General features: G+C 37.6%; 1 protein-coding gene across 1 annotated transcript; it reads right to left on the bottom strand.

The window, feature by feature from the left end:
- Positions 1–10,486: 10,486 nt before the first annotated feature.
- Positions 10,487–10,934, bottom strand: LOC105728472 (small ribosomal subunit protein uS8-like). The gene has a single exon (XM_064360419.1). It carries the CDS (start codon positions 10,922–10,924, stop codon positions 10,532–10,534), a length of 393 nt encoding a protein of 130 aa, XP_064216489.1. The 5' UTR covers positions 10,925–10,934; the 3' UTR covers positions 10,487–10,531.
- Between the last annotated feature and the right edge of the window lie 14,563 nt (positions 10,935–25,497).

The following is a 25,497-nucleotide window of genomic DNA, read 5'->3' as shown; positions in this document are numbered from 1 at the left end:
CTGGCTGATGTTGGAGGAAATGATAGAACTTCTGAGAAATTGGATGCCACGGCCTCTGCTAATATCTGCCCTCAATATATTCAACACAGAAATTTGCCAGTTAGCACAGAGTGAGCTTTTCCCCCATACCCTGCCTAAGACTCTGGGGTCTCAGATGTTCCTCTCTTCAATGAGAAAGCAGGGGAGACTGTCTGTTTCCTGCTAGTTGTGGCACCTTCCCTTGGTTTTTTCCCCATTCGACTCAGCCAGCTCCAGATCTCTGGCAGCCCTGTGTGAGCTAACCTATTTTAACCTTCTCACGCCCTGCCTAATGTCACCTTCCCCACTCTTAGAAGATGCTGAGGGATCAAAGTAGTACACACCTACTTCTATACCCAGAGAATTCTGGAATGGACTCCCCCACCTAGCAAGTGAATAGCTTCCTGGGAGACTTTTTAATAGCTAAAATAGTGAAGCAGAGAGGCAGGGAGGAAGACAGGGAAGTGGGAGGCTTATGGGATGTAGCATGCTATAAAGCCTCCTAAATTTACTGGTGACCAGGCATAGTGGCAACTTGCCTAGTCAGTTTCCATTCCAATCAGTTCTTTATTACTTAGTAAGTTGAGTATACAGTTGATAGATGAGCTGAGATCTTTAAATCATCCAAATTCTTGCCACCTGTGAAAGTTTTGTAGTCTGGCAAAAGGAACAATAAAACCAATAACAAAACGGAGTAATTTAAATTATTTAGACATTTTAATTATCCCCATGTCTACTCCCAAATAGCTGTGTCTGGTGTATATTAAATGATCATGCAAATGTAAAGTATAAAACTAACCAGCTACTTTTTTCGTACACGGTTTGAAGCCCACAGATTAATAGTCCAATTTCTCAAATAATAAAAAATTAACACACATAAGCTAAGTACCTGGCACACAGTAAACACTCAAGTGATTTCTGGAAGAGCTAGAGTTTCATGAAAAATTGTATGTATAATTTCACACATGTCTTTTCTGGGGAGAGAGATTATCATTATTTTCAGTGAACTATTCCCCTACTATCCCCATCCTAAAGGCTAGCAACAACCAGGTTAGAATATGCCATTATTTTTAATTCGTGCTAAATATTACACATGTATTAAAGCAATAGACCTTCCATTATATAATCTCATACTTTTCCTAATTATATATAACATGGTCTTTGCCATAATTATTGACTATTTAAAACAATGAAAACAAAGAGATAAGCAAATGTTAATTTAGTACATTAATAACATTCTTGAGCATTATTATCTATTTAGCTTAAAAGTATTTTTTCATCTATTTTTTTCTTGCCAATAAACAGTTTTCTTTTCTTAGTGGTGTTACCTTCGAAGGATATTTACTTTAGAAAAAATATAAATTGTCACAAATATGAACCACAAAAGATTTTTAACTTTTTTTTTTTTTTTTTAATACTGCGTTTCACCATGTTGGTCAGGCTGGTCTTGAACTCCTGACCTCAGGTGATCCGCCCGCCTTGGCCTCCAAAGTGCTTGGATTACAGGTGTGAACCACCATTCCTGGCCAAGATTTTTAACTTTTTAAGAGTTTCTATGAATCATTAAACTATTGGCAAGTACTAAACCTATTATCAGAAAATTCAGATCTTTCAGTACATAAAGTACTTATTAATTTGAAAAACAGGCTATTAAAGTAAGATGTGTATGGAGATGAATTATGAGATACATATAGGATTTTTTAATGAACTATAATGACAGGAAAGATAAAAGAGAATAAACATGACAAAAATCTAAAGAATGAGTGAATCTTTGACATAATACAGCTCAAGACCATATAAATTACTTACACCCAGAATTATTAATTTAAATTCCAGGCTCTCAAGCAAAATGTCATAAAATAAGAACAGCCATGAAGCACCTCTCTGGACTTCATTTGATCCACACATAAGGACTTGGTGACAACATGGATTGACAGAAACAGGGAAAAATGGCCATGTCATCTTGGAGTTCACAAAAGTAAGAGAGTGCAGTGCGAGACATTTCTGGCCATACACTGCAGACTAACTTCAGAAAATTCTAGAAAGAATCAGTCTATGCCAACAGCTAGAGGCAAAAAGGAAAAAAATGACTCATGAAGATCAAGGATCCTGACAAATGAAATTCTGACCATATATTATTAAAACAATTCAAATAACAGATGAGGTTGTGGGATGGGAATGATGGACATCAGGAGTAGCCAGTATGGCTGTATAGGCAGCTCCCTGACAAGCCCAGGATTTTAAAGGACCTACGTCAAAGATGGAGGAAAGCAAAGAAAAGCAAAGGCAAGGGCAAACAACAGCGTAAACTGTTAGAAATAACGTCAGGGAAGTCAAAGATCAAAGTGAGCAGAGACTTCAATTAAGAAAGAGAAAAAAGAAGTTATCAGCCTAAAAGTAAAAACACTGATAAATGTCAGGTTGTGCAAACCATGAAGTATATATTTTTATTTCCTCCATTTTATAAAGGAGAACATTAAGTGGCAAAGAGACAATGTGGCTTCTGCGATATCATATAACATGTAAATAGTGGAGCAGAGATTTCAAACCAGTTAAGAACTTGTATTCCCAACTCATGTCTCCTTGCATGAGGAGGAACATCCTTTAACCTGGCCTTCTTCATCTCTCTCATCCTTCCACTGCGATAGTGAAGGAACAAAAGCTGATTGATAAGTTTGGAAGGAGAATTTGTACTAACCTGCCCCTTCCTCCTTCTCTCTTTAGAGAGAACTGCCCCAGCAAGCACATGTCCTCAGATGCTCTCAACCTTGAGATAACCTAAAGGTTAAGGCCTTGCCTCCTGTTAAGATCTGCAATAGCCCAGAGCTTCCTGTGACTGTCTGGGAAGGTCTATCAAATCCTGGGGTGCAGCTCCAGCTCGCTAGCTCCCAGACATATCAAATACTCCAACATCTGCTCTGTCAATCATGCAGATATGTTTGTTTCCCACTGGCCTCACCTTTTTGGGTTCTATTTCTTATTTGGCTCCAAATACGGGTTTCTCAAAGACCTCAACAAGCCCTTTTCTTATCTGACCTCAAGCCTGAGCTCCTAACTACTAAGCAATACCACTTTGCTATGTCTTGAGTAAGATAGATTATGGCTTACAGATAACAGAGATAACTGCCAGGTTATTTTGTGACTACTTTTTCCAGAATATTGAATTTGTTTTCTAAATTAGTAATGGCAAAATATGATTAAGAGAAACTGAAAACAAGGCAAGAGATGGAAGAATAAAACGCTCTGTAAATTCTTTGAATAAAGTCAAGTCCTCAGACCCAGAAAAGGATGTTGCAGCCTTAGGTAAACACTTAGAAGCCACTATTAGTCACAGTGGAAAAATCATGGGAGTATTGGAAAACATCTCCAGAAGACTGGAGATGGGAAAATGCCCTCAGTCTTACTCAAAAGCATTAGTCAAAAGGCTAAGAAATGGTAATTTCAGAAATCACAGCCCCCTGGACATCATCCCCACACAAGAAACCTATAGATGTGTGTGAAAATAATATACTAAAAAACTATAGTTGAGTCCACTGAAAAGATGTAAACTACCTAAACTCATTCTATTAGCATTTTATGTAAGTTTTTTCAAGCATTTATCAAGAAGTACTAAAAAATATGCATATTTTCCCCATGGCTAGCCAGTTTTCCCAAAAAATATGCATATTTTTATTCCGGCAAAATAATGGACTGACTTTTTCATGACATGCTTGATATGATGGTGGAAAAGGAGATGCATGGTTATGCTGCAAAGTAGCTTGGCAGGGGGAAGATCAATCATTGGGAATGTAAATGCCATCTTTGAGCTGAGTAGGGTATTAGCCGACTTCTAAAAAGCAAATACAGTCTTTAAATTGCATTGCAAAAAAGGAAAGAAAGCCTCAAATCATAGAAAGAAACATTCCTAATGTACCCTTCAATGGTCAAACCGTATTTTGAGTTTTGTGTGAGATTATGGATACAACATATTAAGAAAGATATTGACAAACAAGAGCATGTTCAGTAAGCAATGAACAAAGGGTGATGACTGTGGATGTCATGTCAATTAGAAAATGGTTGAGGGAACTTGGAATTTTAATCTGGAAAAGGTTAGACAGTGATAAACACCTAGATTGGCTTTCAAGTCATTCTGCTATTTTGAGCCTCAGACTTTTCTTGTAGAAAATGAAAGGGCTTGAAATTAATGGGATCTATATCATCTCCCAAATAATAGGCTTCCTCTGTGCAAAATTTGCGAAGTTATAGTAATGGGTTAAAGAATATGATTTGTTTTACTATAGAAAATAGAATTAGATAAACATTCCAGAGAGGTAGACTTGTAACTAGACATGAAGGAACTTTCTAAAAATTAGCTGCATCCTGAAAGACTAGGGTGTTGATAGCTAGTAAACAGGATGACAATGGAAACTGTAAGGTATGACAATGCCATGAATGGCATGGTAATCTCTGACCTGCATGTACACCCTAGATGAGTTCCTGGAAGAAACGATCAACCCCTGCGGGGCCTAACTAACCTAAGACGTTCTACTGTTTCTTATTCTGGCCTCAATTGACAAGGCCGTTGGACTTTGTAATGGACCTTGGCCAACCTTGTGACGCCACACCCTACGACCCCCTCCCAGCTTGCAAAAAACCGCCAACTGTTACTTCCGTAACTTTCCACTATTTACCCCAAACCTATAAAACCAACTCCTATCCTACCACCCTTTGCTGACGCCCTTTTCAGCCTCAGCGCACCTGCACCCAGGTGGATAAACAGCCATGTTGCTCACACAAAGCCTGTTTGGGGGTGGGGGTCTCTTCATTCAGCTCATGCGTTTTAAGAGAAATATTATTCAAGGAGTGGCTGGATGATGATGATGACAACAATGATAATGGTGATTTCTATTACATTTTTATTTTATGTTATGATTATCTTTACAATATATTAAATGCCCATTATATGCCAGTGACAGAGGCAAGAGACAGCCAAATGCCTAGGCAGATAAGGAACGATCCCCGGAGAACCTGCGACCCGTCCAGGTCATTGTGAACAGGGGGCTTACCTAAACATGCCCACGGTGAAAAAGTCCATCCCTTAACATATGCGCAGTAAGGGAAATAAATCAGTGTGGCATGGTTCAAACTAAGGGCCCTCCTGTGCACTGGAAGAATGGGGTGGAGCCATCAGGAATTTGTGCCTTAAGCAGGGGAGGCGCCTGGCTGCTTCAACTCATTTGTGGTGCCCTGGTATTCAATTCGTGAGGTGGAAACTTGTGTGCAGGACCCCTCTTTTTGTGGAGAACTTTCCTTTTGTTTAATAATTTTTGCCCTCTTCACCTTTCAATGTGTCCATGTGCCTAACTTTTCCTGGTCGGTAAGACAAGAGCCCGGATATAAGCTGAGCTAAAGAGCAAAAACTCCTGCATCATTTTGGTGGCCTGTATGGGGACATGAGGAAGGGTGAGTAAAATGTGGACCCAAAAATCTATTTCCCTTTTATTTATGAGCTTTCTCATCCTCAGACTTTTTCCAAGGGCAGGAGAAACTGCCCTTATCACACTCTCCCACGCTCTCAGGGGTCGGGAATGCAGTCTAACCCAGTCTTTTCTATGGCATTTTTTCTTCTTATTTTTGGCGGGGAGAGAGGGGAGTGGGGAGACTGTAATGGCACCTATTTTTTCTTTTACAATATTGGGGTGTTCCACCCCCACCCCAATGGCCACAGGTATGTGCTCAGAATGGACTGATGAGAAGCAGCTCCCCCAACCCTCCCCTCCCCGCTAGGTGCATGGCCATGCCCACTACATGTGCGTGTGGTGTCCAATAGCCACGCAGGGCGGGGATGAGTCACAGCCGATGCCTGGGCCCTAGGGTGGCCTGGCGGGGGCGGGGTTGGGTAGGCCTCGGCTCTGCTTGGCTAGCTAGCCAGCATTCCCAGCCACTGTCCATGGAGTCTTTCCCTCCCAGTCTGACAGCGATTAAAAGTTTCTGCCCCTGTTGGAGAAATCATTTGCATAAGAGTAAGAGGTTCTTCCCCGAGGCATCTTCCCCATCCAGCACTTAGGCTTTTTTCCTTTTCTGCACCCTGTCAGCAGTTAACATAGCCCCACACTTAAGCTTTTTTTTCTTTTCTCCACCCTCTTAGGAGTTAACTTTTATGCGAGAGGTTTTCCTTTCTTGAAAGGCATCTTATTAGACCAGGACCTTAATTCACAGGATACCAGTTTTCCCTCCCTTGTTTGAGAAGGATCCAATTCTTCAGCTTCACCTTAGCATTTGGCTTATGGTAAGGAGGCAACAGCCAGTCTGGTGAGGGACACCTGGGGCTTGATGAGTCCATGCACCCCCGAGGCACTTCTTTTGTCCCAACTGAATTCCAAGCTTTGGGTCAAAGACTTGGAGGAAACAAAACTGGATCTGAGGGATCCAGAGGCAGACAACAATGGAATTTAAAAGGCACAGCACAAATAAGCATGACTAATTCTTGCCGATAAAGCCAAGCCTCTCAATTCTTAAGCCAAACCTCCCGTTTCATGGATAAAGGTCATGCTAGTATCTATCCATGGCATAAGTGAGGTCTAGAGAACTCAAAGGCTACTGACACCAGCGGGAACGGCAGCATATGGGTAAGAACAGATTCCCACCTCCTAGCTGAGGAAAGACAGCTCTTCCTTTTAAGCTTCTAAGACCACTTCCCCTTAGCCTTGCATTTCAAAGAAGTAAAAGTTAAGGCACAGCAGGCATGAGGTCACTGGCTAGGTCGGCAGGCCTGGAGGTTAAAGATTAAACCCCGGACTCTTAATCGCACTCCTATCTATAGATTGCAGGCATAATATGGAGAAACACCCTCTGGAAAGTATTGTCCTCTCTCAATCTTGCTCAAACCACCACCTAGTCTACTTCATCAATTACAACCCTCTTACATGTACTGTCTAGAATTGTAAGCTTTTAAAAGGGCTAGGATTTTCTTTGTCAGGGAGCTTAGTTCTTGAGACACAAGTCTGCTGAGACTCCTACCCGAATAAAAAGCTTCCTTCCCAGTTTGGTGTTCAAGAGGTTTATTCATGGCTGCTCCTGCTTCAAGCCCCCCATTAGCATGGGTGAAAGCCATATGGGCACCCATGGGTGGCACCCTGCTAACATTGCTGGGACTCGGGGATATGAGGATGAAAGAAGGAAAGAGGACGCTTTTTCTTTCTCTCCCTCATGTACTTCAGGTATTTGCTAGAAAGATAAAAGAACCAGGGAGGCCTGGCTTCCCTCTTTCCAGATGAGTAGTCATTCATGTTGAGTCTGTCCCCCTTTTGAATGCATCCTGAACCTCTGGGGCTCCTTTGAATACAAAAAACCTTTTTTCCTTTTTCCTCCTTGATCCTGTCTTCACAAATGGATAATTGTGTTCCAATACTCCAGGACACTTCCCTCAGAGGCATCCTCCAAACTGAGAAAAGTTAATTTCCCAAACCTTAAACTGGGTGGCTTAGAATTGAGCTCACAGGAAGGGAACCCAGAAGCCTGACATGCTGGCAAAAGGGTAATTTTTTTTTTTTTAACCAGTTGGACTTTTATTCTCTTCCTGTTCAAACTGGTACAAGTAATGGTAAGGATCTTTCTTTATATTCTCTGTAAAGTTTTGATTAATGAAAATGAATGTACTAGGCTGGTCTTAAGCTCTAGGCAATTGGGTATGCTTTGCATGTCTTAATTGAGGCTTCTTGGTTTAACCTGTGACGTCACTTTTGGTAATGTTCAAAAGCCAGTAATATTGGCTGCTTGGTGTTGCTAAAGGTAATAAGGAATTTAAGAGAATTTTCCAAAGAGCATGCAACTTAATTAAAAGTGAGTAAGTTATAAGTATATTTAAAAGGGCTTTATGTTTTTCTCTTCTTTATATGGATAAAATGTATTATATATATAATGGATCTTGTTTTGCTGGAAAAAGGTTTTTTCTCAGTCGACTGAATTGCTTTTCTTCTCTTTGTCTTGCCACTCTTAATGCATGCAAAATAGGCCCTAAGATAACTTCTAATGCCATGGGACTCCCTGGGAAAAACAGAAAAAGTGCCACAGATTCCATTTTAGGAGAAACCTCTTTTCCTCATGGAATCCCAAGAATTAGAGGCAGACAGATCCCTATCAAAATCTGTTTTTGTCTTCCAGCTATGCCTGTTTATCAGACCATAGAAACTGCGTGCTTTCCTAGTCTTGCTCTTAAAGGGCCCCACCCAGAAACCAATAATCCAGTTAGGGGATTGGCAAACAAAAAATGTTAAAGCTACTGAATCTCCTTCTATCTCTGTAGTTATATGGGTGTTGTCTGTGATGTCTGTAATTAAAAGAGCTCTAATTAATTGTCCTAAAGAAAAATAAATGCTTAGATAAAATTTGAGGGAAAAATAAAAGCCGTAATGCCTTTTACTTCATGTGACTTTAAACTCTGAGAAATAAAAACAGTCTTAATGAGTATTGGTAAAATGCAAACGTTGTCGAATGTAAATAGGTGGTCTAAACTATACAGGTCAGATACTAGGTTTGCTAAATGTTTTAAGGTTATAAATTGCTTCTTTAGCTGTTGAGAACTATTCCACTTGCCTGCTTCACAATTGGTAAGGCCTGAGATATTAATACGAAATTAACCACACCCTTAACTATGCTGGAAGGACTCAAACTTTATTGATGCCTAGTACATAACTAAAACAACTTGCCAAATTTTATATTAAAGTTAAAAATTGCTATGAATTACCATTATAATATGTAATTGAGACCACTGAAAATAGATTTATATGCAAAGTGTGTAAGAACAGTAAAATGTGTTTTCAGTAAAAGATTATAGGGAGGCTCGGAAATGTAAATTTTTGCCTAGGGCTAAAGGATCGTTTTAAGATGAAGCTAAAGGTTTAAAAAAGTTATGGAAAGTTTCTAAAAAATTAATCTTGAAAAAGAAATTCTGTGTGTGAACACTGACTAGATTCAAAAGGGTATTACATGGTTTTTCTGTAAATTGAGCATTGAAATAAAAGCACAAAAAGGTTTTCTTAAGGTCCTAATCTGCTCTTTAGCAAAATCTGTAAAGGGTTATAAAAGATTTATATGAATCTCACCTCATGGTCAAACTGGTTAAGATTGGATAGTCTTGTCTATAAGGTTTCATTTAAAAAACTAGGTTGACATTAATTATAAACTAATTAAGGGTAAAATTTGACTTTCTCTCCCTTGTACAAGATTTTAATGTAATAGTAAAGAATAATGAAATATTTTAACTTGCCTTGCAGATAGACTCCCAAGGAAAAGAAAGAGAAGACAGGAGTCACATTTTTTGGAAAAGCTAAGTCTTCCCTCTTAATGAGCAAAGGTTTTGCCCAGTTTAAAAATTTTTGTGATATAATTTTGGCAAAATAACTGATGGTAATTTGGAATTCTATTTCATAACATCAAATGTTTTAAACCACTAACATATTTAATAGGCTTCCCAAAATCAAATTTCAGCTTCAAGGTTGTCCTTCCTGATCCCTAGTTTTTGGATGCTACAGAGGACCCCTAAAGCATTGAAAAGAGAGGTAAACAAGATTACGTGACATTTTTTAGGTATATAGGATTGCCAAAATTATGTTTAATCTTCTTCAGGTTATATTTAGTGAATAATATTAATATATGTTCCAAAATTGTATGAGATTTTAAAAATTCTAATGTCTTGAGTATATGTTATCAATCACAAGTAAGGGTGTTAAGTTACTGTAAACCACAGAGATAACCAAATTTCTTTGCCAGTCATGTTTTTGACTGTAACTACCTGGACATTTGGTTATTCGTAGACAATTGTCTTCTTTTGATCCTCTTCAAAAGATGGTTTATAATCAGCTATAGAACTTTGATAGGTGCTCTCAAATGCAGGTTTCTGATAACTTTGAAGATCATGACATTGGAATAAAGGAAAAACATACAGGACTCATGAAGAACTGAAATGTTCAGGAATATCAAGCAGTACAAAGTTAACTGAGTGGACTGAACTAACTGAAAACTGAAGTAGTCTTTCCTTAAACTTTTGCTTAAAACATTGCTGATCTTTGTTTTGTTTTTTAGAGTCAAGGAAACTTTTATTTTGAGCTATTTACAGTCTTTAATAATTGAGTAAGGTAGACACCTGTGAACAAAATTTGGAGCATGCTTGTTTCTCTCTGCATGATTCCTCTAGAATTTGGAAACTATCTGTGAGTATTCTTAACTTAGGACAATGTGGTTATTTGCATCAGTGCAATAAGAATTCATTTTCTTTTGCAACAGGATGCAATTGGAGAAACTGGTTGCTCTACTAAGGCTTTGACTAGAAGGGTATATTTCCCTTTAAGGAATCAAGCTCTACTTGCAGAATTGATAAAAAGCCCCTTGGGGAAACTGGCCTCATACCTTGTTTACACAGTCCCTGTACAGGGTTACTAATCTGTGGTGAGTAAAGAATGTCACTTTCTTTTTTTTTTTTTAGAAGCACCAGAGTCCATGAGGCATTTTATTTGTAAATATATGTATTACATCCCTAGAAAAAGAATCCCAGGATTTGCCCTCCTGTGTGTTTTCGTCTTGCTTCTTCATGGTCCATGATGCCAGCTGAGGTTGTCAATACAATGAAACCAAACTGGCGGGATGGAAGCAGATTATTCTGCCATTTTTCTAGATCTTTGAGTTGCACATCAAATCTGGGGCTGATCACACCACACTTGTTTAGCCTGCCTGTGAGGTTCACAACAATTTTCCCAGCTCTGTGATCATCAATGATTTCAAATTTGCCAATGTAACCATGCTTCATCATCGCAGTGAGAAACCAGACGATGACTTTGGAGCACGGCCTAATAAGCACCTGGCGTTTGCCTCTCTTTTCGGCATTGTTGATGCTCTTGAGAGCATCAGCCAGGACATTCATGCGCACCATTGTGGCAGCATGGAAAGATGGCAGAAAGGGGACCAAGAATGTCACTTTCTAATAGCTCAAAGAAGTCCATATTCTTGGACCCCAAGAGGAGAGGAATTCACTCAACTCACAGGTTTTTGAGGGTAAAAATCATGGCTTGGCTTGGCTTTTAAAAGTCCTATCTTAGATTCCTTGTGGAATAAAGTTCTATCAAAGCCCATTTAAAAAGCCTATGTGCCTATGTAAAAATAATTATTCTTGCTGCACTTTATACAAATAATAAGGCCAAGTGTAAGACTAAAGTTTATTTTGCAAACAACTCAGTCGTATCATGATTTGTTTTTAATAAAAATGAGGACTGAGAGAGAAATTATGTTTCAAAACTTATTATACATTTGTCATTAAATTCTAGACTCATTAGTTGTTGTTAAGTTTTTCACCTACATTTTAAACTAACCTTGCTTATTCCTGTCAACCAACCAGCAATCTTCAGCTGCAGCTCAGAAGAAACATAAAGAGATGGGTGATATAAAAATCTGGATCAATATTCTAGTTCTGAGCAATTATCCCACAATTCCTACCAGGTGATGGGGGTAAATGGGATGCCCACAACCTGGAGGTTTCTTTTTTTGGGAAAATAAGACCCAGGGAGCTCACCAAAGCCAAGCCCCACGCACCCAAATCTTAGCAGGCATAACTATAACCACCAGTCATCTGGGCATGCTAGCAGCCTTGGGATTTTTGGGCTGTCTTTACCTTTACATTTCATTTTGCTACTTGTCTTCTAATAACCTGGTTTGTCTCTTCTTGCCTTTAGGCCATCAAACTCCAAACAATCATGCAACCAGAGCCTCAATTGATGGCCCCTTTTTACCAGCGACCCTTAGATAGGCCTGTGAGGGAGATCTGACTGCCATATTTTGAAAACAGTGCCCGGTGAGCAGAAAGCAGTTAAGATAGATCACTGTCCTTATCCTTATTCTAATGACTGTTAGATGTGCTTCTTTAGAGGGGGGAATGATAGAGGCAGGAGACAACCAAATGCCTAGGCAGATACGGAAGAGTCCCTGGAGAACCTCCAACCTACCCAGGTCATTGTGCATAGGGGGCTTACATGCCTATGGTGAAAAATTCTGTCCCTTAACACATATGGTAAGGAAAACAAATCAATGTGGAGTGGCTCTGACCAAGAGCCCACATGAACACTGGAAGAATGGGGTGGAGCCACCAGGAATTGACTCCGTATGCAGGGGAGGGACTTGGTCTCTTTAGCTCATGTGTAGTGGCCTATTGGATTTGTCAGGTGGAAATCTGTGTGCAAGACCCCTCTTTTTTTATGGGGAGCTTTCCTTTTGCCTAATAAATTCTGTCTTCTTCACCTTTCAATGTGTTCACGTGCCTACTTTTTCCTGGTCATGAGACAAGAACCCAGATTTGGCTGTACTAAGGAGCAAATAAATCCTGCATCACCAGGATCTGATTGTGGTACTTTACATATGTTATCATATGCATGGATAAATTTCTGTTAGAATTGCCATGGTAGGGAATTCTTTAGCAGCTGGAAGGATGGTCTTGATCAGTGGTTATTAAACTTTAGTATGAAGGACTTGTTAAAACATAGATTGCTAGGTCCCATTCCGAGAGTTTCTGATTCAGTAGGTCTGCAGAGGATCCTAAGAATTTGCATTATTAACAAGTTCTCAGGTGATACTGATGCTGCTGGTCCAGAGACCACACTCTGAGAACCATTGATCTAGATTATTTCCAACTTTCATTCCAATGCTAAGATTCTGTGTTTTAATAATCTTTTTAACTTTTCTTCAGGAGAGACAGATCTCTACTCTCTTGGAGCAAAGCTCTAACACAGGAAATTTTTAGAAATCGTATCATTGAGAATTAGAGTTTAATCACTTAGGCCACTGTACCTACCTTTCCCTTATGTCTTTCTTAAAATGCTGTGTTTTTCCTTTTTTTCCCTATTTTAAAAATGCTGGGTTCTCCTTTTTTTTTTCTTTTTTTAAAGTTAAAATGCTTTATTTTCTAACTGGTTAGAGGAAAAAGCAAACTACTTTTACTTTGCCTCATTTCTTCATCATTATACAATTTTGGACACTGTTGTTATTGTTATCTCCCAAGATCGGAGGATTAATGAAATTACAGGCCGGGCGCGGTGGCTCAAGCCTGTAATCCCAGCACTTTGGGAGGCCGAGGCGGGTGGATCACGAGGTCAAGAGATCGAGACCATCCTGGTCAACATGGTGAAACCCCGTCTCTACTAAAAATACAAAAAATTAGCTGGGCATGGTGGTACATGCCTGTAATCCCAGCTACTCAGGAGGCTGAGGCAGGAGAATTGCCTGAACCCAGGAGGTGGAGGTTGCAGTGAGCCGAGATCGCACCACTGCACTCCAGCCTGGGTAACAAGAGCGAAACTCCGTCTCAAAAAAAAAAAGAAAAAGAAATTACATTGGAAAACATAAATGGTATAAAATAAATGATCAGTATTATGTAATGAGAATACTGTTACAGTGTTTTAAACTCTGGAAAGATGAACTTTTTGGCTTAAGGTGAACATGGGAGTGGGTGTTTGATGATGAAAAGATGGGTGTGTGTGGGTGTGTGTGTGTGCATGTATACATTCCACAGAAGTGTCAAATTTCATCCTTAGTTGCTTCAGGTGGGTTTTCCATACTATTTTTTAACATTTTCATTATTTGGATTTACAGCACCCTAGGGTCTTTAGCTATTTAAAAAGGTGTCATGCCATTCTGAAAAGTTCCTCAGAATAACATTTTAAGTTACTTCAACTGAAAAAAAATACATATTTGCTATACAGACATTTTCTAATCTGGTGAAAGAGATAAATGTTCACACTTTAAATAAATAAAATATCTGGAAATTGCTTATAGGGTATTTAAACTTCCATTCAATACTGGTTCCCAAATGAATTACAAAGTGTACTATACCCACAGAGTCTTGGCATCTAAATTGACATAAAACACCTGATATATTTTGAAAGGAAAAAAACCTTCACATTTTCAAGCAGTTCTCAATTATCTCATTAACAGATCATATGAAATAGCTGAAAGTCCTAATGATTATTTTTCTTTGAGACTGTGTTTTTTACTTACAGGTGAAGCGCTGTTTTCCTGATATCCTAAGAATTTTATTCAATTAATGTTATAGGTGCCACTAGAGGAACTGGAAGGTGTTTCTGGCCTTTTGCAAAAGAAAGCTTTCTTCTCATATCAATGCAAAATCTCCTTCCTCTTCTAACTATCCCAGAGCTGGGGGGAGGAGGCAGAGAGTGTGTGGATTTGACAGGGCTTCTGGACCTCTAGGTAAAAAGAAAGCTTATATATTAACATTATAATTGTATCAATTAGATGCTAACTTTGATTTGAATTATTTGATTTTCAAAAATAATCAGGCCCCTAATAATTGTATGTATAGAGAAAGAAATGATGTTCCACAATCTTTGCAAACACTAAGCACACTTTTTTGTTCTCTATCAATGAGCAGCAGGCAGCATGTGGATCTCAGATATCTGAAGACAGGGCATATAGGCTGATTAAATGGGGTGTTAGGAAAGGTCTGAAATCAGAGTTTAGCACTGCCAACCCTCTGTTCCTCCAGTCCACTCCCTGTAACCAGCTCCCACTGGCTTTACAACGACTGCCCAATCTCTTCCTACTCCAGCATTTGTCAACCCTTTAAACCAATGCCAACTTTTCATAAATACAAACATCTTGTTCACACTTTCCCCAGAAATTCTAACACATCCCTCAGGATTAGGGGAGTAGAAACTTCAGTTAGGAATCTCTGTATTTGCTTTGTAACCCAGCAGCAAAAAGAATGTGGTTGTGTTTGGTTTTCTGGAGTTGCCATTATAAAAATAATAGTTTTGTTATATTTATATAAAATAAAACTAAATTACGAAGTTGAACATGTCTTCTCAAATTTTTCACTTGCCTCCCACCACCCCCACTTCCCAGAGATTCTAGTATTTCTCTAAGAGCCCATTCCTCCAACTGAGAATTATTGCTCTAATTTCTACATCATGACCAGGACCTGCTGTGTAACTTGTGGGGCCTAGTGCAAAATGAAAATGCAAGGTCCCTGTTCAAAACTTATTAAGGATTTCAAGATGGCTACCGTGGAGGACTAAACCAGGGCTGGGACCTTTCTAAGCCTGGAGTCCTGGGTGACTGAACAGAATGCATGCCACAAAGCTGTCTTTGATCATGAGTTTTTAGCTTCTGCTATTCCTGTGTTTGACTTTCTCTGAGTGTTTCCTAATTCCAGTTCCCAAGAACAAGAATCTGATTGGCTAAAATAAACATTTCATTCCAGAAAGTGTTACTGGTTGCTGGCAGACATAGTCATTGGAGAGGTCCCTTAGTCAGTCAGCTATGTCAGAACTAAGCAGTTGTGTATGATCAAGGTGGTGGATTTGAATGGGAGTAGAGAATGGGTCTACTACTACAGTACATGGCCACCAATGTGACCGCGATAGAAGACAGGGCAGTGAGACGTGGGTGGACAGGCAATCACTGAAATTGTGAATACAAAATATAAATATATGCATTTCCAACTTGAGCCTGATGTCTGTGTAAAATGGAGTAATAATATTTCAGAGGCTAGCTTAGAGGGGATAGATGAGATAGTGGCCTAAACAAATGGATGTAAAACCACAACAAATCATTATTACCACTGCAACTAAGGGAGTACAAACATAGTGGAACCTGATTTAATATCTCAAATGGTCCAGCACTCAAAAATAGCCTGGTAGCACATAGGCCATCAGGGTGTTGTCTTGTGGTCCATGCTCAGGGTGACTGTTACTGTGAACTAAGCAACACAGATTCCTTGCTCTGAAGGCAAACAGACAACAGGGACTGTGTCTTTGTTCAGATATACAAAGAAAATTGACACTAGAACTGGATGAGTGCCAAGGGACAATCTGTTTAATAGGCTGTGGCTTGTGATAGTCCTAATCTGTTGATGAAATAACATGTTTTCTTCTGGAAAAAAAGAACTTTCTAACGTTCCCCTAAGAAAGGTTTCAGCTGCTCTCAGTTCTGTCAGGGACTAGGAGTGATTGTCCTGCTCTGAGTTATTATCACTCTAATCATACCAATTCCTCTTCTGGGCTTAAAAAACTCTGTCTCTCTCTTTTTTTTTTTTTTTGGAGGATTTTTTTCATACCTGTGATATCTTTCCAATTTAACTACCGGATCTAGTCATGGGTTTTTACCCCCAGGCTCTCCCTTTTGTCATCTTTTATCCTCCTCTTTCCTTTGTCCCATTTAAACTACATTTTACAATTTATATAAGAATTTAAGTCGGTCATAGTAAAGATTTTGAAGCATTAGGGATTTTGAATTCCAATAGTGTTATCAGTAGCTTTTAAAGGTTAGGACTTTTCTTTTTGTGTGTATATGCCATGAGTCTATGTGTGTGAGACTCTGACACTGTGTGTGTGACTCTGACACTGTGTGTGCATATTTAAAGAACATTTAAATTCATAACAGTATAAGTACAAATTGGAAATATCAAGAGTTATGTCAAATAGAAACTTCCAAAACAGTCCTATGTGACAAATAACACAAACTAAATTAATTATTAAAAAGAATCTTTTTATTACTCAGTTCCTAGAAAGAATCAGGAAAGTAAAAGTCTAAAAAGCAGTGGTTTAAAGAAAAACAGAAAGCCTGCCACAGAGTATTTTGAGTGGGTGAATGAAGGTTATTAGTTTAGTTGAGGATGCTTGCTTCCCTGCTCTAGCAGTCACAGGCAGAGTGGGCATGCCTCTGCATAATCCTATTTGTACAGGGTGCTGCACTTGGCCTTCCAGGTGACTTACATTTGGCAGAAACACTACACTTCAAACACATACCATACAGGCAGTTACAACAGGTTTCCAAAGATTGATGGCAGCCCCCAAGTGAAAAGATTCCACTAACTACCCTCTAAATACTCATGAAGAATGTGTGTTTGTGTGTGTGCCACTATGTGTTCATGAACTTAGCCAGCCTAATGTAGGAAATTGGTTTCTTATCACTTGATTCTAAGCAGAAGCAATTTCAGCCCAGAATGTCAGCCACTTTTTTTTCTTAAATAATGTCAGCCACTGCACAAATACAAAATCACATACTTGGAGAAAATGAAATTATACACATCCTTGGAATATTACTCTTTCCCTTTTATCCTTCAAAAATTAATTTGGGTTTTAAACTTTCCATCCTGGTCCAATACTGGACCACTGAATCTGAAAACAACAACAAAGAAAGAATTGATAAGAAAAGTAAGATTTCAGAAATCTGGAATCTGGTAAGGAGTGGATGGAAATGCCTTCAATAATTCTCAGTGTGGTGCAGGAAGACTTTTGGCTCACAGATGTTCCAGTGCTCTAAGAGGATCATTGGGAAAGAATATCACCATAGGTTTGAAAACTATTAATCTCACCAAGAAAAATTAAAATATATTTACTATTAAGAGAATTGATATCTAATCTTACTTGCTCACCATTGCAGGTGATAACTCACAGAGCCATATTTTAACCATTATCAAGGAAGATTGAGAATAAAACTATTTATCTATGTCTAGATTGCAACCAATGGAATTTTGAGCACTTTCAATATCTTCCCATGTGAACTTTGCACAGAATTGGTAGAATCCTGATTTCTGATGATCAGAATTTTATTTTGGACTATGGGTAATGTGACCAGATGTTTCATTTTCCTGGGACAGTCATGATTGGTGCTTGGTATGCTGGCAACTCACTGGATTTAGCATTAGTAAAGATAGCTTTTTTCTAAAAAAAAAAAATTTAACGATATATTATTTTATTTATTTATTTATTTATTTTTTTGAGACGGAGTTTCGCTCTTGTTACCCAGGCTGGAGTGCAATGGCGCGATCTCGGCTCACCGCAAACTCCGCCTCCTGGGTTCAGGCAATTCTCCTGCCTCAGCCTCCCGAGTAGCTGGGATGATATATTATTAATAGCTGCATTAAAATAAGCTGGGATGAGTTTGATAGTCCTCTATTTTGTACTTGTGGCTTCTGACATAGTCTCATCTAGTAGCATGTAAAATACATGTATAGTGTCAAAGTTCACACTTAATGCATGGAAAACGCTGAAGGATGAACAGTAATAACTCATCTATCTTTGGCTGACCCTTCCAGATGAAATATAATTAACACCTTCTGTATCAGCTATTTATTGCTGCATACTAAACCACCCCAAATTTAGTGGCTTAAATACACAAGACATAAGTTCAAAGGTTATTAAAAAGAATGGATAGAAAATCAAACACCGCATGTTCTCACTCATAGGCAGGTGTTGAACATGGACAGAGGGAGGGGAGCATCACATGCTGGGGTCTGTTGGGGGGGTCCCAAGGGAGGGACAGTGGGAGCGGGGTGGGGAGCTCGGGGAGAGAGAACATGGGGAGAAATGCCAGATGTGGGTGACAGGGGGATGGAGGCAGCAAACTACATTGCCATGTGTGTACCTATGCAATAATCCTGCATGATCTGCACATGTACCCCAGAATCTAAAGTACAGTCAATCAACCAATAAAAGACAATGGAACAATTCTATCTCTTGATGGAGGAGTGACAACATTACATTGCAGAAGGGCATTTACACAAAAAGGCTTCACTGGAGGTCATTATTATAATGATCTATCATACTTTCATTTAAAGGATAGCATGCATGCCTCTTGCTGATGAAATGTATATGCTTGGATGCAAGTAGCTCGGGACATCCATCTCCTTTTGTTCTCTAGTGGTGGACGGAGAAGTGTTTGATACTGTTAGCTGTATCAGTTACTTGATGTACTAGCTCATTGTGCCTTGGCCTACACTGAGGCCTGTGAGATTCACAAAGCTCCCAGGCCTATATCCTGCAGGGATGATGGAAAACATGGGCAATAATAAATGTATTATTTATTGGTGGGCATGGAATATGAGTGGAAAATAAAGGCTGAACAGTCCTAATACTTATTTAATATTTTGGTAATGCTGTCCTCTTTTGCAAGAAATCATTTAAGAACAATGACCTTTTTGAAAGTTCATGACTATGATGAATGTGTAACTTGCATAAGATACTTGTTAACATTAACTACCAACCATTGGGGCCACAGTGACATTATCAATTATCTAAACACTAGAAGATACAAATATCTTCTACCTAAAATATGTAAAAGAGTTTTAGATAACTAGACGTACTTTTCTGGAAAAGTACAAGAAGCACAAAACTTAATTTCAATAGAATAGGCACACCTAAAAGTGTCTACCTAAAAAATCAGTAGTGGGTTTAGAAATACTGTGCCCAAAGATGATGATTTAACATATGAAGCTACACATGGTGACTTTACATAAGACTTCATAAAGACTTCATAAAGCATGACTTTTCATTTAGATCAAGTAACTCTTTAACTCAAATATCAAAGTTTTTTGTGTAAATATGAGAAATAAAGCATTAATTATTAATATGTTGGTTCTAATACTAGAAGAAGAAGTGCAAATAATTATATAATACCATATATCAGTATTCAAGTTAATTCCACTACAATGTTTTTTCATCTAATTCATGGAATTAAAGTATTCAGGCATTTCATTCTATTAAAATAAAATATATCTCATAGTGAATGAAGAACCATTTTAAAAGTTTATCATTGAAGATAAAATTTATTGCTTTTGCAGTAAAAATACAAATTTTAATGAATATGGAAAAAAATAGTATTTTTACTAAATTAAGAAATCTATACATCGAAATGTACCTGAATTTCTTTTTCTGTCAATGCTGATGTCAAAAATAATTTAGCATCATAGCATGCAATTTCTCCCTTAGCTACCCATCGCAAATTGACTTCTTAAATGTTTGTCCCTTTAAATAAATAATTTAGCATCATAGCATGCAATTTCTCCCTTAGCCACTCATTGAAAATTGACTTCTTAAATGTTTGTCCCTTTAAATAATTTTTAAGTCACTCTAATGTCCTACCATGGTATTGGTTGGATCTTTTAGAAAATAAGTCTTCTCTATTAATTATTGTTAGATTCTGTTCAAAATCAGTTAGCTATCACATCATCAACAGATTATGTGAATAAAACTTCAGCTTTTGAGCCTGTTAGCAAATTATAGTTAATAAAAGTAAAATGTGTAAATAGAATACACTGAAATATATTCCACAAATAAAAGAGGAAAAACTAAACCAAGAGAGTTCAATGTGCAAAATACGATTTTGAAATTATACAATTATACTTTCAAATCCCTTGATTTTTGCAAAGAATCTTGATGCAGCATACATTTTTATTATATAAATGTCTATTTTTCAGGATAAAATAAATTAAGAAGACCTGTGATATTGCAGTATATAAATTTGGTGAAACACTTGAATAATGAAACAACTGATTGGTGAGTTTTGTCTTACAAACATATTTGCTGAAGAAAGATATTCTGAATGGAGATAAACATACAATGCTTGTGGAAATATTTAGACATTTAACATAAACAATTAGAATTGACACTGCCCTCCATCTGACAAAATTTTATCTGAATTTACATTATACTAGAACCAGAATAGAATATTTTCCCTATTAAAAAGATTATGATCTACAGAAAAATAACCAACTGAAAATGCAATTAACCATAATTTGAAACTTGAAGACAATTTCAGGAATTTTTATGGGAAAAAGGACTAAATTTTTAAACAAATTATTAATAAAGAGGATTAGACAAATTATGTAAGGACACAAGTATTGTTATCTGCTTTTAAAATTTTTAATATTCAGGTAATTGAAGTTCTTTAAAAGATTTATTTAATGCATACTAGTGTAACAGTAATATTTTACTTGATTTATGAATGTATGAATTTATAACAATTATAAATACCATAAAAAATTAATAAAATAATTGACATGTTAGAAATGTATTATGTGTATAAAATGTATTTAATAAATGTATTTTGGTTAATATAAATATAGTATTGGTTATATTTAATATGTATTTATTAAATATATTTTATAAGCATATACTTATTTGAAAATGTTTTAAATATATGTTTTACAGATCTACCTACAATAAAGCCAATTTTTTGTCCAATAAATAGATGATACAAAAATGGTATACTTTTAATTATTTTTATGTATCTCTTTAAAAGTAAAACACATCTATATTTAGAAAATTAGTCACTTTATCTATGGTTCTTTTCTCATTTGGTCCTGGCCATCTTCAAGTTCACCTCTTTCTCGCTATATTCTTCACAAAACAATTTTATATCCTATAAAAATCAGCCTCTATTTCAGGATACTACTAATTGTTTTTTTTTTTTTGGAACCTTATCAGTCTTCATATTTATAATCTGATAAACCCAAAGTTATCCAGCTTCAAGTTTTGTAAGTGGCTTCAAGTGTTAGAATGCATGAAATTATCTCCAAGGTCAAAATGATGTGAAGTCTTAAATTTCCAAAGCAATAACAATTATACAAACCAATGACCATTATTTGCAATTCTATGTATTATTTTTTCTTAACTTTCTGAAATAAGACACGTGTCTTTTCTTTGTTGGGGGGACATGGGCATGAATTTAACACTGATAAAAATCTGGCAACTGCAAGTATGTATCATGAGTATTTACAATATATTTGATTTATATAGCAGCTTCCAAAAAGCTCAAAGTGATTTCACTACACATGTTATTTATCCTCATCATCATAGTAAAGTAGATTTTAAAGCCCAGTGTGCCTATTCTATTGAAATTAAGTTTTGTGCTTCTTGTACTTTTCCAGAAAAGTATGTCTAGTTATCTAAAACACTTTTACATATTTTGATCAATTACCCTGAAAAAACATTAATTTCAATGTCAGAATTACCCAGAGAGCTCAGACTACAAAATGGCAGATATACATATAATCTTTTCTCAAACATCTCTAATTGTCTGCATACCCCACTAATATTGGCTAAATAACACATTTATTTGAGACTAAGTGCCTTACTTAGTTTTTTCAATGTATTCATTAATTAAAGAAATACTTATTCAGGATTTCCATTATATGAGCATTGGCCTTTGTGGGTACAAAGGTACAACATGAATGTGAAACTGAATTTAATCTAGAAAGATTTATTAATACAATCTCATGGGAGAAGCAAGACATCTACTGTGATAGCTATAGTATTGGTTAGAAATGGAAAAGAGAAAGCAGATGAGTATGGATGAAAGGCTGTGGAATTCAGATGAAATGCTTGTTCCAGCTTGAGATATTAATCACAAATTAAACTCATGATTTTCCTCCCTCCCTACTCTATCCCTGCACTTACCTCTGTATCACTTAGAAGGATTTGGGACATACAAGGAGTAGAAGACACAGTTCAAAATATTCTAAACAGTAAGGGGATGTTTCACTTCACAAAACAAATTGAGGCAGGGAGTATTTAGAAGTGATTAATTCCATGCCCAGTATCCTTGGCATTCCTTTATCTTATCACTCTGCCTTTCTCCTCCTACTCTGTATGCATACCATCATGGTCCCAAGATCATTATAGCAACTTGAGGCTTCCCAATTTTTTCTCATACCAATGTCTGAAGGCAGGAACAAGGCTCTCTATCTGCCTTAAGTTTGTTTATTTATAAAAACTAATCAGTCTTTCCCAGAAGTCTTCCTTCCCAGTAGGTATCCCTTCATATCTCACTGGCCACAATGAGGTCACATGACCCTCTCCAAGCCAACTGGCAATGATTAAACAGTTACCATTATGAGTTTAGACTAATCTTGATTCATTTTCCCTGAGAATAGAGTTATGCAACAAAAGGCAAAAGACTGAACAAATGTGGGTCTCTTCCCTTAAGAAAGACATGGAAGTGAGGGAAAACTTGAGATAGGTCACACCAATAATGTTTCTTACACTACTCTAAGTTTACTGCTTTTCCTAACTTTCTTATTTTGTTTCTTGTTACCACCAATCTCCCTTTCACTTAATGGGCTCAAAATCCTAAAATGGTTCTTTGACAAGACTTTTTCTGTTGCCCTTGCATCTTATTACCAGACATAATAAAGGTTAATCCTATGTCTTGAAAATGCCCAGTTCCAGTTCTCATCTTCACATACCTGTAATGTTGTAAAAGTCTCCTAAAGGGAGCATATTAATTTATCATCCAAACCGGGACACTTATGAGATGGAAATAATGTGCTACTAATAATTATATAAGGAAAACAGGCGTACATTAAAACCAACCTAGAAAAAGTGAAGGTATGCTTATCCCATCCCAACTCATCTTTTTTGTGTCCAGTTTTTACATTCTCCAATTCAAGTTTATACTGTCACTAAATTAGTTTTCTGGAGCCCAGCCCTGATCCTGTCACTTACACCTGTGCAAAAGCTTTTCATCACTTCCCTATAAATGCTAAATGAAGCACTGATTTTATATCTCAGGATTTAGGGTTTTCCCACAGTATGTTCTCAAATTAAATTTTCCTGGCTCATCTCTCATTATTTCCCAAAATATAAAGAAAACCTCTGCTATATACTACCCTTCAATGAAAACAGGCTACCTGTAATTCTCTACATGTGTCCATCCTGTCCTAGCCTTACATGCTTGTTAATGAGGTCCCATTCATTTGTAATGCCTTTCCCTTCAATATGCAGCATTATACCCATCATTTAAGGCCATTGCAAATGTTCCCTCTCCTTAACAAATCAGGTGTAATTTTCTATAGCCCTTATGATTATGGCTATAATAATCAGGCTTTCAGAATGAAAGTCAGAATTTGCGTCCTGTCATGGATTCTGACAATGGGATGGACCTAAAACTGACCATATTGGCGCTTTTATTATGGTTGCATTTGCTGATTTTTCTTTCTACATAACAGGTTCATCAGTGGTAGTAAATGGGCCTTACCTTTCTTGGAATGGCATATTGCTTATATGTCCCAGCTTCTCCTTAAATATGTTTATATAAATTTCCTAATAAGGAAATTGCTACAGTAACATAGCTATTACACATCTCTTTAACTGATTTAAAAATCTATTACAAGATGAAAATACTAACAGTGTCTGCTGGAGGAGTGAAAACTGAGTAGATGAGAGACACTGGTGGGACAAACTCTCTACGCACCCTTTGATAATTCTTGATGTTTGGATTATTTATGTGTATTGCTTATAAATAACTTAAAAGTTTAGAAATATTAGAAAATGTGTCTTTTAATAAAGAGTTTACATTTAGTTTTTCTTTTTAAATACAAACACTGTATGCAGTTCAGTGCCATATCTTCTTGAGAATTTATGAGAGGTGGCAGCTTACTAACAGAGTGGGAAAAAGAAAGCAATTACTCTAATAAACATCTTTAATCCAAAATATTATCAAGATTCTTAAAAAAATCATCTTCATCTTGTTTTAATTGAGATTACATGCCACAAGAAAGGCACTATTGAGAGTGTCAAAAGGCATCAAGAGGGCTAGGTGCAGTGGCTCACGCCTGTAATCCCAGCACTTTGGGAGGCCAAGGTGGGTGGATCACGAGGTCAGGAGATTGAGACCATCCTGGCCAATATGGTAAAACCCTGTCTCTACTAAAAATACAAAAATTAGCTAGGTGTGGTGGCGTGTGCCTGTAATCCCAGCTACTCCAGAGGCTGAGGCAGGAGAATCACTTGAACCAGGGAGTTGGAAGTTGCAGTGAGCCGAGATAGCACCACCGCACTCCAGCCTCGTGATAGAGTGAGACTTCGTCTCAAAAAAAAAAAAAAGGCTAGGTGTGGTGGCTCATCCCTGTAATCCCAGCACTCTGAGAGGCCAAGTTGGGCGGATTGCAAGGTCAGGAGTTCAAGAACAGCCTGGCCAACATGGTGAAACCCCGTCTCTACTAAAAATACAAAAATCAGCTGGGCATGTTGGCTCCTGCCTGTAATTGTAGCTACTTAGGAGGCTGACGCAGAACTGAACCGAGACCTGGGAGGCCAAGGTTGCAGTGAGCCAAGATCATGTCACTGCACTCCAGCCTGGGCTACAGAATGACACTTTGTCTCCAAAAATAAAAAGCATCAACAACTTCCATTTTCTTATTCTTTCTACATTTTGTTTTTGAAGTTTAGCAATACTTACAGATCTAGTTAATTCACTTTAACTACCTTAAGATTTCCCATTTAACAACTAAACCATAATCTTTCCATGTGATGACAAATTTCATGTGTCAACTTCACAGGGCCACAGGGTGTCCAGATTAAACATTATTTCTGGGTGAGTCTGTAAGGGTATTTCCAGATAAGATTAGCATTTGAATTGGTGGGCTCAGTGAAGGAGATTGCCCAATGTGAGGGAGCATCATCCAATTCATTCAGGACCTAAATAGAACAAGGCAGAGAAAGGAGAAATTTGCCTTTGTTTTCATACTCATTGCTTGAGTTGGGGCATCTCATCTCATCTTCTTCCCTGGGGACTGGAAGTTACACCATTGGCTCCCCTGGTTCTCAGCCTTCAGACTCAAGAGTGAATTACACTACCAGATTTCCTAAGTCTGCAGCTTCTCAGGTTCCATAATTGCCTGGGCTAATTCCTCATAATAATAGTTCCAGTCTCTGCCTC

Source organism: Aotus nancymaae, unplaced genomic scaffold (genome assembly GCF_030222135.1).
Source record: "Aotus nancymaae isolate 86718 unplaced genomic scaffold, 86718_ANA_hifiasm-v0.15.2.pri h1tg000040l, whole genome shotgun sequence".
In the NCBI taxonomy this organism is placed as follows: Eukaryota; Metazoa; Chordata; class Mammalia; order Primates; family Aotidae; genus Aotus; species Aotus nancymaae.
This window is presented reverse-complemented; position numbering and strand designations above follow the sequence as displayed.

Coding starts and splice junctions, on each gene's coding strand:
- LOC105728472 (XM_064360419.1), bottom strand. CDS start 10,924: ATGGTGCGCATGAATGTCCTGGCTGATGCTCTCAAGAGCATCAACAAT.